General features: G+C 39.7%; 1 protein-coding gene and 1 pseudogene across 3 annotated transcripts in view; one reads left to right on the plus strand and one right to left on the minus strand.

Moving 5' to 3' along the window:
* The window catches only part of ARHGAP32 (Rho GTPase activating protein 32), a 265,997-nt gene that overhangs the window by 178,876 nt on the left and 70,491 nt on the right, over nucleotides 1–16,630 (minus strand). Inside the window, exon 1 of one of the 3 annotated variants that reach the window (XM_036014652.1) lies at nucleotides 11,257–11,638. The exons of 1 other annotated variant lie outside the window; for it this stretch is intronic. In XM_036014652.1, the coding sequence (XP_035870545.1) occupies nucleotides 11,257–11,372 (116 nt within the window). In that variant the 5' untranslated portion in view covers nucleotides 11,373–11,638. Of the gene's footprint in view, nucleotides 1–11,256; nucleotides 11,639–16,630 lie in introns of those variants that run through there. One more of the 3 variants, XM_028527566.2, reaches the window with a different exon arrangement.
* On the plus strand, nucleotides 13,590–16,174 carry LOC114510233 (annotated as a pseudogene).

The raw sequence follows: 16,630 nt of genomic DNA on the forward strand, positions 1-16,630 counted from the left end.
TTAGTCTAAAATGAAAATTATTTTAGTATTCTAAAATCAATCCCTGTAAGTGACCACATATTTAAATAAAGGAATAAAAACATCACTTTGGTAGATAAAATTTCATACCTCTTCATAGGTTTTAAACATATGCATTAATAAAGGTTATGAAAACACACACACAGAGCTAATATCACACTTAATGGTGAAACTGACACTTTCCTGCTGACAAGCAAGGTCAACAAGGTCTTGAATAAGACAAGAATGTAGTGTATTCGATATTGCACTTGAGGTCTTAATTCAAGCTTTTTTGAAAGACAAGAAAAAAATAAAAGGTATAAAAATTAAAAAGAAAAAGTTCTCATCGTTTGAAGATAACATAATGTGTACACAATCTAAAAGAGTCAAAAAAACAATTAGAATTACTAAGTTAGTAAGACTGAAAGATATAAGGTCAAATGCAAAAATCAAATGTATTTATATGTGTCATTTAGTTATTAAGTCCAAAAAGTTCACTGAAAAACAACAGATAAATAATTTGGACAATTTTCCATGTAACAGATTACGACATACAAGTGAAAAAGAATTATTGCAAGAGTCATCAACTTACCAATTGGTGAATCTCAAAAATGCTAAGAAACAGAATCCAGACATAAGAGTACATAATGTTCCCAATACAGACATGTATCAAATTATCACGCTGTACACCTTTAACTTATATGCCCATTATATCTCAATAAAGCTGCAAAAGAGTACCTATTGTATAATTTTATTTATATGAAGTTCAAAGAGAAGCAAAACTAACCTACTGTGACAGAAGTCAGAATAATGTACCTTTGAGAGAGATACTGACTCGAAAGGTAGTAAGGATTTAAGGAGTGCTGGATATAATTTATATATTGACTGGGTTGTGATTACATGGACATATACATTCTTATAAATTCTTCAAGCTATATACATTGATAATCTGTGGACTTTATGATATCCAGGTTATAGCTAAATAAAAGTGAAATAGAAGTTTACTGGCAAATGTTACACATTATTTTAAAAGCTATAAAATTATGTTTATATACATTGTGTCATGTAACAATGAATTAACTCCATAAACACTTAATATCTATTTATTTAACTGACTCCGCTATAAATTATAGACAGACTGTACTTTTAACATGATTATACTTTTATATATCTAACAGAAAAGATACAGTGTTAAGATTACCAACCATAAAATATGAAGAATCTAATGCTATATTTACAAGAATTTTCTGTAAAATACCTTTAATTTGAACATGAACATTTTTTCCTCGAACATTTTTTTAATTTTTTTATTTTTAGACAGAGGGGTAGGGAGGGAGAAAGAGAGAGAGAGAAACATCAATGTGTGGTTGCCTTGCCCCTTCACTGGGGACCTGGTCTGCAACCCAGGCATGTTCCCTGACTGGGAATTGAACCAGCAACCCTTTGGTTCATAGGCTGGCACTCAATCCACTAAGCCACACCAGCCAGGGATGAACACAAACATTTTTAATAAAAAGAAGAAGCTGGCACCTTTTCTTCTATTCTAGCCCCTAAATGGTTACCGACGTCTAATACACTATTATTAGCCCCGTTTTGCAGATAGAAAAACTGAAACACATTAACACATCTTGATCCCTCCGGATGAGGTAGCCCACTTTCTCCTGGAATGCCCCTCACTTTCCAGCCCAAAGCAGACACTGAAACAAGCCATTCACACCTCAAAGAAGAACCAGTGGACTGGGTAACAGACACCACAAGTCTGCCTCAGTGTCCCCTTCCAAAGTTTCCCCTCAAGAGCCAGGACAAAACTACCAGCGGACTTCCTATTCAAGAACTACATATATGTGGAGAACAGATCTCTCCTTCCCCAAGGTTCTGAAAAGTCAGTAAGTTGAATAAAAAGCACACCCTTAGCAGAATGGTATGTGTGGGATCAGCAGACCAGAAGAGATCTTGATCAACTTCTGGAAGACAAAAAGCATATTGACTAATAGGCCAAAATAGAAAATGTAAGTTTAAAGGAGGCTATGCTCCCACTTCTCTCCACAAAAGAAAGATTTGTCCCCAAAATAATTAATAAAAACTGGGAAATTACCTGCAAAGAAATTTAACAATCAATTAGAAGAATTAGAGCTCTTGATGTGAATGTCTGTACCCAAGAGAAGCAAGGCAGAAGCTACATGCATCACGGGATGGAAAAAAACAAAGAAAGAAAAGAAAAAGAAGAGAAAGAAAAGAAAAAGAAGGGAAGGGAAGGGGAGGGGAGGGGAGGGGAGGGGAGGGGAGGGGAGGGGAGGGGAGGGGAGGGGAGGGGAGGGGAGGGAAGGGAAGGGAAGGGAAGGGAAGGGAAGGGAAGGGAAGGGAAGGGAAGGGAGAAAAAAAAGAGAAAAGAGAAAAGAGAAAGAGAAAAGAAGAGAAGAGATGAGACGAGACTGGTTGGGAAGGAGGCAAAGAAAGTCAGATATTTAGCTTAGCAGTCAAAAACAAAACTTCTGTTCAGTCACAATAAAATGAACATGTGCATTAAATAAATGAAGCTGCAAAACTAAGTAAGAAAAACAATAACCTAAATTTTTTACTAAAGTAGTCCCCTTTATCTGTTGTTTCACTTTCCACAGTTTCAGTTACCTATGGTCAACCGTGGTCCACAAATATTACATGGATAGCTCCAGAAATAAACAGTTCCTAGGTTCTAAATTGCATGCCAGTCTGAACAGCATAGTGAAATCTCGTGCCATCCCAGTCCGTCCAGCCCCCAGGACATGAGTCATCCTTTTGTCCAGAGTCTCCATGCAGAAGGTGCTCCCGCACGTTCATCAGTCAGTAACCTCTTAGTTATCAGATGGACTGTCCTGGTGTGGCAGCATTGTGTTCAAGTCACACTTATTTTACTTACTGATGGCCAAAAAGTGCAACAGTAGTGATGCTGACAACCGGGATATGCCAATGAGAATCCATAAAGTGCTTCTTTTAAGTAACAAAATGTGTATGTGTAGGAAAAAACACAGTACAGTACATGTCAAGTGTGGTACTATCCACGGTTTCGGGCATCCACTGGAGGGTCTTGAACACACCCCCCATGGATAAGGGGGAATTACTGTATATAAATATTATATGCCAGTATATATGTTACGTCTATATATGAATAAGAACCCTTAAAATTAATTATCTACTGAAACTGAATGTGGGAGATCAAAGACGATGGAACTAGTGGCCTACAGAACAAATGCAAAACATATTTCAGTTCCCAAAATAAAAATGTAAAAAGAAATACAACATGAAAGAGAGGGTAGATTAAGGAGACCTAATATGCAGTAAATAGGTTCTACAAAGAGAAAATCATTACGGATAGAAAAGAACTAATAATTAAGTTAACAATAGAAAATAAAAAATTCCTAACATGAATACTTGAATCTGATGAGTGGAAGTCACTGAGCTGAAAGATGAAGAATTGATGACAAAATATAAATAACTATGAATAAAAAAAAATCTTGCAAGCACTCAGAGAGAAAAAGTTACCTACAAAGAAAAAGAAAATAAAATGACATTTTAGTACATGGAAGAAATCAGAGCACATCACTCAGGACGTACCTCAACAAAAAAAAATATTCAAGAAAATATCAACCAAATACCACCTGGACCAGAACGGCATGTTAAGACGGAATTGGATAAGAAAGGAGAAGCAACAGCAGCGAGCACTGAGCAACGATAGATTCACACTGCCTCATTTTACTGTACTTCACTTGTGTTTGGCAGACACTCGCTTTTGACGAATCAAAGGTTCCTGGCAACCCTGTGTTAAACGAGTCTATCCGTGCCATTTTTCCCACAGCATTTGCTCACTTCACATCCCTGTGATACTTTTTGGTAATTCTCACAGAATTTCAAACTTTTTCACTATTGTTACATTTGGCTGTGGTGATCTGTAATTGTTTCCGAGTGCCACAAATTGCGCCCACATAAGATGGAAAACTTAAAAATGGGTATTTTCTGACTGCTCCACCCCATCTCTCGCTCCCTCTGCTCAGGCTCCAGGTGTTCGAGGGAAAGGAAGAGTCGCACGCCTCTCACTACAAATCACGAGCTGGAAATAATTAAGCGGAGCGAAGAAGGCATGCTGAAAGCCAAGACAGGCTGAAAGCTAGGCCACTTGAGCCAAACGGTTAGCCAAAATGAGAATGCAAAGGAAAAGTTCTTGAAGGAAATAAAAAACACTACTGCAGCGAACACACAAATGACAAGAAAGTGAAACAGCCTTATTGATGATAGGGAGAAAGTTTTAGTGGTCTGAAGGGAAATCACACCAGCCACAACATTCCACTCAGCCAAAGCCTACTCCAGAACAAGGCCCCGACTTTCTCCAATTCTGTGAAGGCTGACAGAGGCGGGGGCGGTGCAGAAGAAGAGTCTATAGCCAGCAGAGGTTGGGCATGAGGTTCAAGGAAAGAAGCCATGTCCGTAACATAGAAGTACACACGGTGAGCCAGCAAGTGCTGACACAGATGCTGTAGCAAGCTATCCAGATTAGCTAAGATAATTCGAGAAGATGGCTACAATAAACAACAGAGTTTTAATGTAGACAAAACAGCTTATACTGAAGAAGATGCCATCTAGGACTTGCATACTAGAGAGGAGATGCCAATGCCTGGCTTTAAAAAAAGTTTCAAAGGGGTGGCATTGGTTAATAAGACTGTATCGGTTGCAGGTGCACAATTCTATGACACACCAACTGTATATTGCATTGCCTGCCCACCATTCAAAGTCAAATCTTCCATCACCATATATTTCATCTCCTTTACCCTTTATTTACCCCCACCCTCATTCCCCCCTATAACTACCATGTAGTTATCTGTCTATGAGTTCTTGTTTGTTTTTCTTGCTTGTTGGGTTTTAGAAAGAAGAGGTGCAAAGGACAGGCTGACTCTCTTGTCAGGGGCTAATGCAGCTTGTGACTTTAGGTTGAAGCCTGTGCTCATTCACGTTCCAAAAATACCAGGGGCTTCACGTACTGTGCTAAATCCACTCTGCTACATGGAACGGAGCCTGGACGACAGCACACCTGTTCCCAGCATGGTTCACTCAGTATTTTAAGCCCACCATTGAGACATACCACTCAGAATATAACATTTCTTTCAAAACTATTACTGTTAATTGGCAATGCACCCAGGCATCCAGGAGCACTGAAGAAAATAAACAAGATTAATTTTGTGCCCACTAGCACAACATTCCTTCACAGCGCATGGATCAAGGAGTAATTCTGACTTTAAGTCTTTTATTTAAGAACATATTTCACAAGCCTATAGTTGCCATAGGTAATGATTCCTCTGAAGGATCTAGGAAAAATTAATTGAAAACCTTCTGGACAGGATTCCCCATTCTAGACGCCATTAAGAACATCCACGATTAATGAGAAGAGGTCAAAATATCAACCCGCATGGATGACTCTGAGCGGTTCAAGACTTCAGTGGAGAAAGTGATTCAGTGGAGGTGTGGTAGAAAGAGCAAGAAAACTTAAAACTAGTAGTGGATCCTAAAGATGTAAATGGATTGCTACAATCTCACAATAAATCTTGAAGAGATAAGGACTTGCATATTAAGGATGAGCAAAAAAAGTAGCTTCTTGAGATGGAATATACCCTTGGTGAAAATGCTGTGAAGACTGTTGAAATAGCAACAAAGGATTGAGATTAGACAAATTTAGTTGGCAAAGCGGCAGCAGGGTTCGAGGGGTCTGACTTCAATTTTGAAAGAAGCTCTCTGGGTAAAAGCCATGACACAGCATCACAAGCTACAGAGAAGTCGCTCAGGAAAGAAAGCATCAGTCAGTGCAGCAAGCTTCACGTGATCTTATGCTGAGAAGCAGCTATCAACATCGAGACAGGCCCCTCCACAAGCAAAAAGATTATGGCTAGCTTAAGTCTCGGAGGACAGTTAGCATTTTTTAACAATAAAGTATTTTTCATCAAGGCATGCACACTGTTTTTTTTTTAGACATAATGCCACTGTGCACTTAACAGACCACAGTACAGTGCAAACATAACTTTTGTAAGCACTGGGAAACCAAACAGGTCACGTGGCTCGCTTCAGTGCAACAGTCCCTGTATTACAGGGGTCTGGACCCGCACCCACAGTACCTCTGAGGTCTGTCTGTATTGATTACATTTGAATAAATGACAAAAATATAAAATCACCTCAACAGGAAAACAGAATTGGGGGTGGGGAACAATGGTGACAAATAAAGGGTACCAAAAGTCTCATCCAGGGAGGAGGAAACTGAGACAAACAGGCAGTAAAAGTATCCTGAAGAGCTTAACAGGGGGAGAAGTAGAGAAGAAAAGACAGAGCCACAGTGGGAAAAACAACACAATTGAGTGGAGAATATTATTTGACTTTTCAAATAATAATGGAAAAAGTACATATATGAGTATGTGAACATGGACAGAAAAGCTAATCATCAATGGACAACAAAAGATCAGCAGAACTTCTAAAATTAAATACCTAGTAAGGTTTTGCTTGTTTTCATTATAATCTTGCTTGGTTAGTCACATAATGGTTTTGAAAAGAAAACTGACTCTATTACATCTATAAATAGAACTTTAAATGTTTCGAAAATTTTATTTCCTAAGTTTGAACATACAATTGATGGTTTTAAGCAAGTTTAATGTTTAAGTTGAATCAAAAGGAAAAATAGGTTAAACTTTTAACTATATGTAACTTAATAACTAGCAAATTTTATATAGCTGTATGTAGTTTCTGTGCTCTAAGTCCCTTCTTGAACTGAACTGCAGAAGCCTTATACAGACAGATATAAGAAAGACTCACCTGAGATTCCACCACAATGAGTTTAGTGACTGAAACGCCATAAAACCCTGTGCCAGCCCACCTCACGACTGAGACAGACTCCCTTCACAGATTACAAAGACAGTCGGGCTGATGGCTACACTCCAATATGGCGTAAAATTTTCTGAGATTAAGAGATGTTCACAACAGACTGCTGATTACAATTAAATTTATTATTTTTGTGACACCGGTAGGAGTATGTTAGGTGAAAATTATATTTAATATTAAAAGAACACATGGGGGAGAAGCGCTACTCCAGATCACACATAAAAAGTTACAAAGTAATATAATCTTTTTTCTTTATTTTTATTTATTTTTTTTTTTTGCGAAATACACCTCTTTATCCTGGCCAGGTAGCTCAGTTAGTTGGTTGGAGCACTGTCCTATGCACCGGCAGGTCATGGGTTCTGTCTATGGTCAGGGCACCTGCCTAGTTTGCAGGTTTGACCCCTGGTCGGGGCGCATACGGGATGTAACCAATTTACATTTCTCCCTTACATCGATATGTCTACCCCTCCCTCTCTCTTTCTCCCCCGTCTTCTCTCTTTAAAAATTAACGAACACTTCTTCAGGTGACAATTAAAAAAATACATATTTGTTTGGTATTGTACATAGCAGATTATTAAAGATGAGCTGCCTAGAAGAAGTCAGAGCAGATTGTAGGTCTGGGTATGATACTGGTATATATGTCAGTGGTTGACTGTTAATGCGACCTCTCTGTCCTTCAGGCTCATACACACTGACTGAGAATCCCCAAATCAAGAATTTCTACTGAAGACAAAGGAACAGTCATGGTAGTAAAAGCAGGGAATCGTGGGATAGCTGTATGGGTTTCTAGAATAATTTAGTCATTAAAGTAAATCGTCCTAGAGGTGACTAAAAACAAGAATGAGAAGCAATGTAATGCCATATTTCAAGCCCTTGATACCTATTTGGACTGCTGCAACATCTTCTAAGTCACAGCATCATTTTAAATAAAGCAGAGAATGGATAAAGCCATCCGCCAACCAATCAAGTGCCTAAACTAGGTTAGTTCTGGGATGCTATAAACCAAGAAAATTAAATTATGTTCACCAAATCATCTAGTTTCAAGTCAGAAGTTCCTTATTGCCTTACAATGGAGATAAAGTAAAGATCTGACAGAGTGATTTGGGCATCTGCACACTCTGATTTTAAAGATACACAAGTTCTAAAGATGGGGTTCAATTATGCACTATACTAGTATCATCTCTGTAACTGTTTCAAACTGTATGTCATACTTGCCAGGCCATTGCTATCTGCCAATAATGTAATATTAGAGAAGACTACAAAAGATTACACAATAAGCATTTCTACCCTCAGATGCCAAAGAACTAGAACCTTTCATGATTGTGAGTTAGTAATAATTCCTAGGTGTCCTGGAGGTTGTATCTTTAAAAGGTCACATCATTGTGTGCATAAATTCACTTTTACATTGGCTGAATAATCTATATATCACAGGTACTCAATACCTCCTCACAGAAGGAATTTCAGAACTGAAATTATCAGCTACAGTCTCTAAAAGTTCTTACTTACCAGAGAATAAGTTTAGCAGCAGCCATGTCAAAAATCTTTTATAAAACTAAAGTCTTTCACTTTCAACATCAATTATACCTGAGTTCAATTTTTTGTTCTACTATACTCTGACAATTTGGTCAACTGGCTTTTTGAGCCACAATTTCCTCATCTGGAAAACAGGAAAAATAAGACTTACTGCACAGGACTAATAGGCAGATAACCAATATACTGAATATAACATATTTGGCTTAGCACACTGCATGTAACAAATCCTGAGTAAAATTTTTCTTTCTTAAAAGAATCAAAACACTTGTTTTTCCTTTTCTGCCTCACATTCCCCCTTCTGATTTACAGAGGGGTTCTTCTAATAACCTGTAAGGACTATTCTATTCTATGGACTCCAAGGAGTGCTAAATATTCAGCCCAAGAACTATTCTACCATAGTGATAAGGTAGCTATTAACTTCACTCTACAAATTACAAATCAGAAAATGAGAGATTTGTGATGCAATGATAAACACATTTGAACTACTGCCATGAAGAAGATTGAGCAACTTCCCATAGTGCTGGACTGTAGGAAAAAGTATCCTTCCCTCCAACCAAGTCCAAAAATGAATGCTATCCCAAAAGCAACTGGACGAACATTAATGTCCGTCTGCGTTAGCTGGAAGCACTGGAACCGACATTCCAGGGGCAGTGTGACTTGACGCTCTTAGCCATGGTGCCTCAAGTGACACACTGCTATTCTTTAAGAATGAATTTAAAACCTAGCCTAGAAGCTATCAGAGAAAAGGACTAATGCATAATCTTTTACTCTCATTGTTTGTGTGTATGTGTGTGTATGAGAGGAAATTAACTAGAATATAATCGATAATGATAGTTTGGTTTGATGTGTACTAGCATACTGTTCTGTATATTTTTCAAATTATTAAGTCGATTTACAAAAACAACTCATATACAATATATACTCATATACTGAGTCTACTATCTGGTTCTCCCAAGGTTACACTACAACTCCTGCCATGCAACCCTTCACCTTGGGTGCCCACACACGCCTTTCCTCCCGCCAGGCATTCCAGCCGGAACAGTGCCGCGACTGTTGTGAAAGTGCCGGTGCCCCACCTCCTCATGTCTTACTGCTGAGTAGGTGAGATGTATTACATGAAATGTATGTGCTGATCTCTGAATCTGTGTTGCTTTTATGAACAAAATGAAGCCAAATCTTAAGGACATAATTGGTTTGGGAGAGCCGTGATGGTATTCAGATACGAAAAACCACTGTGAAGAGGACAAGCACCCTACAGAACCATGGTTTCCTGAATCAACGCTTGCAGTACCTCAGTCACTCAGGATGAAGATGCTGTCACATAGGCCTGCGGAAGAGAAAAGCTCAGTCTCACACAGACTTGCTTCTCAACTTTACTGCCACAAGAAAATTCCAGGAAGGCTTTGTTGCCTAACAAGTTAATCAAGGATCGCAGTGCCAAATCTATTATTACAACAAGTCTAGGTTGCTTCTTCCTTTAACAAATACCCCCAAGTAACTTCCATAATTTTAATACTGGGTCAAACAGATACAAACAAAATAAATACTTTATTCCTACTAATCATTCATGAGACTGACCAAACAGAAAACTAAGGACTCTAAGGAACCTCAGCAAATCTTCGGGAAAAAGTGGCTTGCTCAAAAAAGAAAGGCTCGAAGAAAGAACCTCATGGAGAGACTGAGAAAGCTAGCACAAGAATTGCACATAAAATAATTTCCAATAAATTATTCTTTAAAATTTAAAACACGGTTCTCATTCATTGTAACCACTGATTAGCAAAGTTAGTGTGGGTTATCAAGAGTTCCTAATATTCAGTACCTTTTCTCATTTAGCCTAGACTTTAAAAATAAAAATCTGTGGCTAAAGAAATCCTTTAACTTGAGAAAGGGAGATGCTTTTTTTGAACATCAAACATGAAGATAAGGTCTGATGAAAATAATGGTAAGTTCACCTACCCAAGTACGCACAGGTAAAATTATAAAAGATGTTTAATTGCCCATGTGGGTGGCAGTGATAATATGTACTACAAACTTCTTCAAGAGATTTTGATAATGCCTCCCAAAAAATTAAGTTGCTAACCCTATTGGAAAAAGAAAAGCCAAAATAAAGCCTCCAAAGACCTGTAACGCTACAACAGCATTAATAAACAAATGGTATGGTTTCCACAAGCCGGGGCAGACTCTTTCTTCACCAACACCACTGGACTTTGAAAGCTGCAGGTTCAGGAGGCATTCCTAAAAGCTTCAGTTACGAAGTTACAGCTAGAGGTTCCATACCAGGAATGACGGGGGGGGGGGGGGGGGGGGGGGGGGGGGGGGGCGGCAGTGGGGAGTGAGATACAGGTCAGAGACCAGTGAGGGTCAAAACCATGAAATAATGAGTTTGTACTTAAATGAAGTATTTCATACACAGGAGTAAGACAACAAAAGCAGCCGCATTCACACATATACCAACACATCGTAAGAAAGAGAAAGAAAACCCTATCGTATTTAAATTCAGATTAAATCCATCAGATACAAATCCGGTACAGGAAGGGGCAGTAGTTCACTATGAGTCTCTACTTGAAATTCCTGAAATGCCACTACAAAACCTGTCTGACACCCTCTCTTCCTGGTGTCTAACAAGTCACTAGGAATGCATTTTACAAGCTCCAGGCAAGCTGTGGAATGAAGAGTGCTGTATACAACTAGAAACCTGCCCTCTTCAGCACCAAACCTTCCCCCAGAGAGGGGAAAAGTCTCACTGGGAAGAGATTAAAGCACAGAGGATGGGCAGGGGGTGGTGGGGGTGAACAGAAACAGAGTTGAGAGAGAGAGAGCTGAGAATTCCATAATTACCTGAAATTTTCTTCCCTTTCTCCCACTTCACTGTCAGTCATCTGGGTGGTATCTTCAGAATCCAACCAAAAGACACTGTCATCTCCCACAGTGCTGCTCTCACTCTCAGTCTCCATCTTATACTTGAAAATTGAAACCTCAAGGCATGGAATAAAGAACCCTTATGTCCAGGTTGCTCGGCTCTATTTATGTACACTCAGGTGTGTGGCCGACACACCAGTGACATGTGAGCGCGCTAGGCAGTGCACTGCGTCCCGGTGTAATTACAGCTGGCGAAGACAGGAAATCACACACAGCATACTCACTGTGTGACGGCTGCACCTGTGGCACCCAGGCCCCTCCCTCGGCCTCGGGCCTGTGACCTACATAAATAACCGAACCAGAACCCAGAGGCAGGGGATTTTCTCAGTAATTATTTATTATTTATTTAATCACTATTTTTATCTTCTCAAAGTACCCAGTTAAGTTGAAAGTAGATGTTTTCAAAATGAAGGCTTTTCTGATTTATATATCCTTTTGCTATTTCAGACTTAAGAAAAACAAACCAAAAACTAGGAAAGATAACACTATGTGTGAAGTTCTGCTGCACCAGCCACGATGAAAGACAGGGCTGTAGATCCCACAGTTAAGGAGGACCACAGCGTGTAGACAAGATAAGTCCAAGGACCCGCCCAGCTTCGTGCCTTCTAACAGGACACACCCGTCTTTCCTTGCCCTCAGTAATGACTGTTACACACGCCCTTGCTCAGGTATCCAAAGGAGGACATTCCCAGCCAGACTTGTCCGGAGCCTTAAAAAAAAACGTCCTAAGTTAAAATATGCTGAAAATTATGTGCATGAAACATTTTCAAAAATTATGTAAGCTACAGATGCTAACAGCAGCAATAAAATGACTCTCCGGGACCTGAGTGCAAAGTACAGCATCCAGAGCACGGGCAGCGCTACCACGGCCCCTGAGGAAGCAGCCCTGGCAGTGCCGTCCCGGGCACGTCAGGCGGTCAGAGGCGTCTGCCTTTCAACTGAGCAGCAGCGAACTCCTGAGCCCTGGTTTTCTGCTAAATCTGACAAGATAAAAACAACTTAAAGGCATCTTTTGGGATACCCTTGAATTTTCATACTTGAAAATAAGGAAAATAAGCCTTCTACCCGACTTCACTTATACAATGCTTTTTTCCTTCCTAAAAAAAAATGCAACTTACATAGCATGTTACTGTTTTAATATTGCTACTTCAAAACTCTGTGTAATTTTAATCTACTGACTGTGGTCATTACATGTATTTCTGTTAAAAACCAAAATTCATTTCAAGCCTGGGAATAGATTTAGAAATCAAACTGTCCTTGATAGTAGCAAATCTGGAAAAAATTCCTGAACAATTTACAGAGCTATCTTACAAACTAGTCCAATAATTTCCACTCAAGACAAATCCATACGGAATTTTGTCCTGATAACCCATTTTAAAAATTAGAGGATGATTGAAATATCTCTATGTTATAAATCCCCTACCAATTCTAGACTGAAGACATGGAATTGAATCCCTTCGTCACTCCATCCATCAGAATGAATTCCTGATGAATCAAAATTTTAAACATAAAAATAAAACCATAAGAGAAAATCACAAAAAAGCTCTTAACATCTCAACAGTGGGAAAGTGCTAAGTATAATTTTAGGAAGCCCTAAAACAATAAAAATCTGACACATTTTAATTTTTTATCAATTTTAAAATCTTCTATATAAATACATACACACACACACATATATATACACCCACATGTTATAAATATATGGGGAAGTGAATTCAAAAGTAAATGAGAAAAAATATTTGGAACATATAAGAGCGCATGTGGGTTAATTTCCTTAACATATAACAGATTCCTACACATATGTAAGACTCAACAACCCAAAAGATCAACAAGCAAAGAATATAAACAGAATAATAATAGAAAAAGATAATATAACCTTAAAACATAATAAGTATTTCATTTCACTCATAAAAGAAATTCAAAAATCCACAATAAGATGCTTTTTTAAGCAGGCAAAGATTTTTAACAAACTGTTTGAAACAAGATGTGGGAAAACGAATATACACTATTGACAGAAATATAAAATGGTATGACCTGTGTGCCAGGCAATTTGGCAGAACCTACTAAAACTCAAATCGCACAAATTTTTGGCCCAGAAATTCCAAAATTGTTCACTGTAGCAAACTTCATAATCACAAAATAGAATAATAAAAACAACCTAACCTGCCCATTAACAAAAACCAGATGATGAGATTACAGAACATCCACAGGACGGAAAACTACAGTTGAGCAAGTGAGAAGCACAAGCAAGCATGGCGCGAGTCGTGAGGTGGAACAAGCCCTACGGCACACACTTTAAGGTGAAGAAGGAAAAGGTAAAGGCGTAGAACAGTACACACATAAAGTCCTGCAGTTCACACTTTCGAAGAGGAAAGAGCAACACACGTGACTACGTGTGTGCAGAACACAGACGGGGACGGCACCAGGGGCAGCAGCTGTCTCCAGAGGAAGAAACGCAGCACACGGAATACCACTGGCACTCGTGCTTTTGTTCTCACGACGTTCTGAACATCAACAACATAAAAATAAGCAAAATAATAATAACAATAATTTAAAAGTAAGTATATTTCTCCTGGTATCAGGAGGAGGAGGAAGAAGAGGACAATAAGGCAACTTCTCCTGGTGTCACTAATTGTTCAGTTTTATTTCCCTAGAAGGGAGAATTAAGCTACTACCTGCTCACTTAAATTTATTTCAGGAAACAGGCATTTTTCCCATTCTCTCCTGTTATAGAAATTTGCTCTAGTAACTATTATCAATTGCAAAAATAATAATAATATGAAACTTTTGAAAAATAATACACAATAGAGACGTAAAAAGAAAATATAGATAGCTCTTTAAAGACAGACATATGTAAATTTGAATGATACATTATTTAAGAACTGAATATCTGCCTATTTCTGATTTATTTTCCTGCAGCCAGATATTAATGTTATTGTCTATGGTGCTTTACAGCTGACATTTTCCAAATACAGAATAAATGCAAAGCACATTTTGTGATGTCTCCAACAGAACTGGCAAAATAATAAAGCAATTTTTAAAGTTTCACTTCAGAATCTTCAAGTTACATTACTATTCTCTTGTGGTAAGATAAGCAGGTTTAGAAACTAGCTCATGACTAATGGGTGTGCAATGCATTAGCTACTGTGTCACTACTGTAAGTAAGTATGCCCGTTAAATATACAATGTAATTGAAAACAACAGTACTACTTTTGAGTATCTATGGTTTTCATTTTGGAAATACTGTTAGATTTTTTTTTATTTAATGAAGCTCAAATGATTCAAATTCCTTCTGTGCCACTTACTACTTTAAGTAACTTACTTAAGATCTCTGATGTTCGATCCATGGCCTGAACCTTTGTCTGGCTTCTCACCGTCCTGCCTGAACAACCCTGAGCTTCATCACCCGCTCCAGCTTCTTCACCAACTACCGGACCTAGGCTCCACGCAGTTGCCTAGCCACCAGCTCAGCCAGCCAACAGCAGGGCCAGTGTCTATGCAGATGCCGGGGGCTCAGGTTCCCAGATTTCCATCTCCTGCTACTCTACCAGCATCTGGTGCAACTGGGGGCTCAGAGGCCTGGCCAATGGGGTAGCTGTGAGTCTGAGAGCACAGCGGGCACCCGGAGAGAGAGGGAGACTCTGCAATGCCTGGCCTCCTACCTGGAGAGGGAGAGGGGCCAGGAGTTTGAAAATCACAGACCACAGAGCAGAGTCCAGAAGGACTCCCCAGCAGAGACTGGGGGCATTACTTCAAGACTAGTGAGGGCCTAAGGGCTGAGATCTTTGCACGTTCTGTGGTCAACGCCCATCTTGCTGATGATGACTTCAGAATCAAGTATGAGATGGAGCTCCTCATGTTCTGAGAGAGACATCGATGGGCTCCAAAAGGTCTTTTGTGACACTAATATCACTCGGTTGTAGTTGGAGGCAGAGATTGAGGCTCTCAAGGAGGTGTTGCCCTTCATGAAGGAGAACCACAAGGAGGAAGTAAATGGTCTACAAAACCAGACTGCCAATTCTGGACTGACCATGGAGTAGGGTGCCCCCAAATCTCAGGACCTCAGCAAGACCACGGCAGACAGCAGGCCCAGGATGGTAAGCTGCCCTGGAAGAACCGAGAGGAGCTAGACAAGTATTGGCTCCAGCAGACTGAGGAGAGCACCAAGTGGTCACCTCGCAGACCACTTAGAGAGGAAACGTTGAGATGACACCCACAGAGCTGAGACATGTGGATGGGTCCTCGGAGATCAGCCTGGACTCCATGAGGAATCTGAAGGCCACACTGGAGAACACCTGAGGGAGGCAGAGATGGGGTAGGCCATGCAGATGGAACAGTTTCACGAGATACTGCAGCACCAGGAGTCAGAGATGCCCAGGACCTGGGCAGAGGGACAGGGCCAGGCCCAGGAATATGAGGCCCTGCTGAATATCAAGGTCAACCTGCAGGCCAAGACGGCCACCTACTGCCGCCTGCTAGGAGACAGGGAGGACTTCGATCTCGGTGGCTCCCTGGACAACAGCATCTCCATGCAGGGCATCCAAGAAACTACCATCCGCCAGACTGTGGACAACAAAGCAGTGTCTGAGGTCAACACCCAAGTTCTGAGGCATTGTGGCAACAGAAGGCAGGGCGCCCCCTTGTGGTGAAATAGGGAAATAAAAAGTTTTGAAATCATAAAACAGCAAAAAAAAACCCCTCTGAAGTTAAATGTCCTCATCTGAACATAATAACCATGTCTAATCACATTACAACCAAAGTGATCAAAAGAAACAGTACTCCTAAAGTATCTAAGTGACACAATATTTATAAATAACAGACACTGAGAAAATGGAAGGTGTAACTACAAAAGGATGTTTTGTGAATCTAGGTTTTGGGTCTACTAAAACACGTTAAACTCCTTTAAGTGAGGAATCAAAATTCTCATAAGAACTCTTTTATTTTTTAAATATTTTATTTATTTATTTTTAGAGAGAGGAGAAGGGAAGGAGAGGGAGAGAAACATCCATGTGTGGTTGCCTTTCATATACCCCCTCCCTGCTGGGGACCTGGCCTGCAACCCAGGCATGTACCCTGACTGGGAATCAAACTGGCGACCCTTTGGTTCACAGCCCAGGCTCCACCCACTGAGCTATACCATCCAGGGCAGAACTCTTTTTTAAATTACTAAAATATCATTATCTCCCTTAAGGATATTAGTGAATGATCCCTTAATATCACAATCATCCAGTCAGTGTACAAAAGTTTTCTAATTGCTAGGAATCTTTTTTTTTAAAGTTGGTTTGTTTTAATC

Source organism: Phyllostomus discolor, chromosome 13, assembly GCF_004126475.2.
Source record: "Phyllostomus discolor isolate MPI-MPIP mPhyDis1 chromosome 13, mPhyDis1.pri.v3, whole genome shotgun sequence".
NCBI classification, from domain to species: domain Eukaryota; kingdom Metazoa; phylum Chordata; class Mammalia; order Chiroptera; family Phyllostomidae; genus Phyllostomus; species Phyllostomus discolor.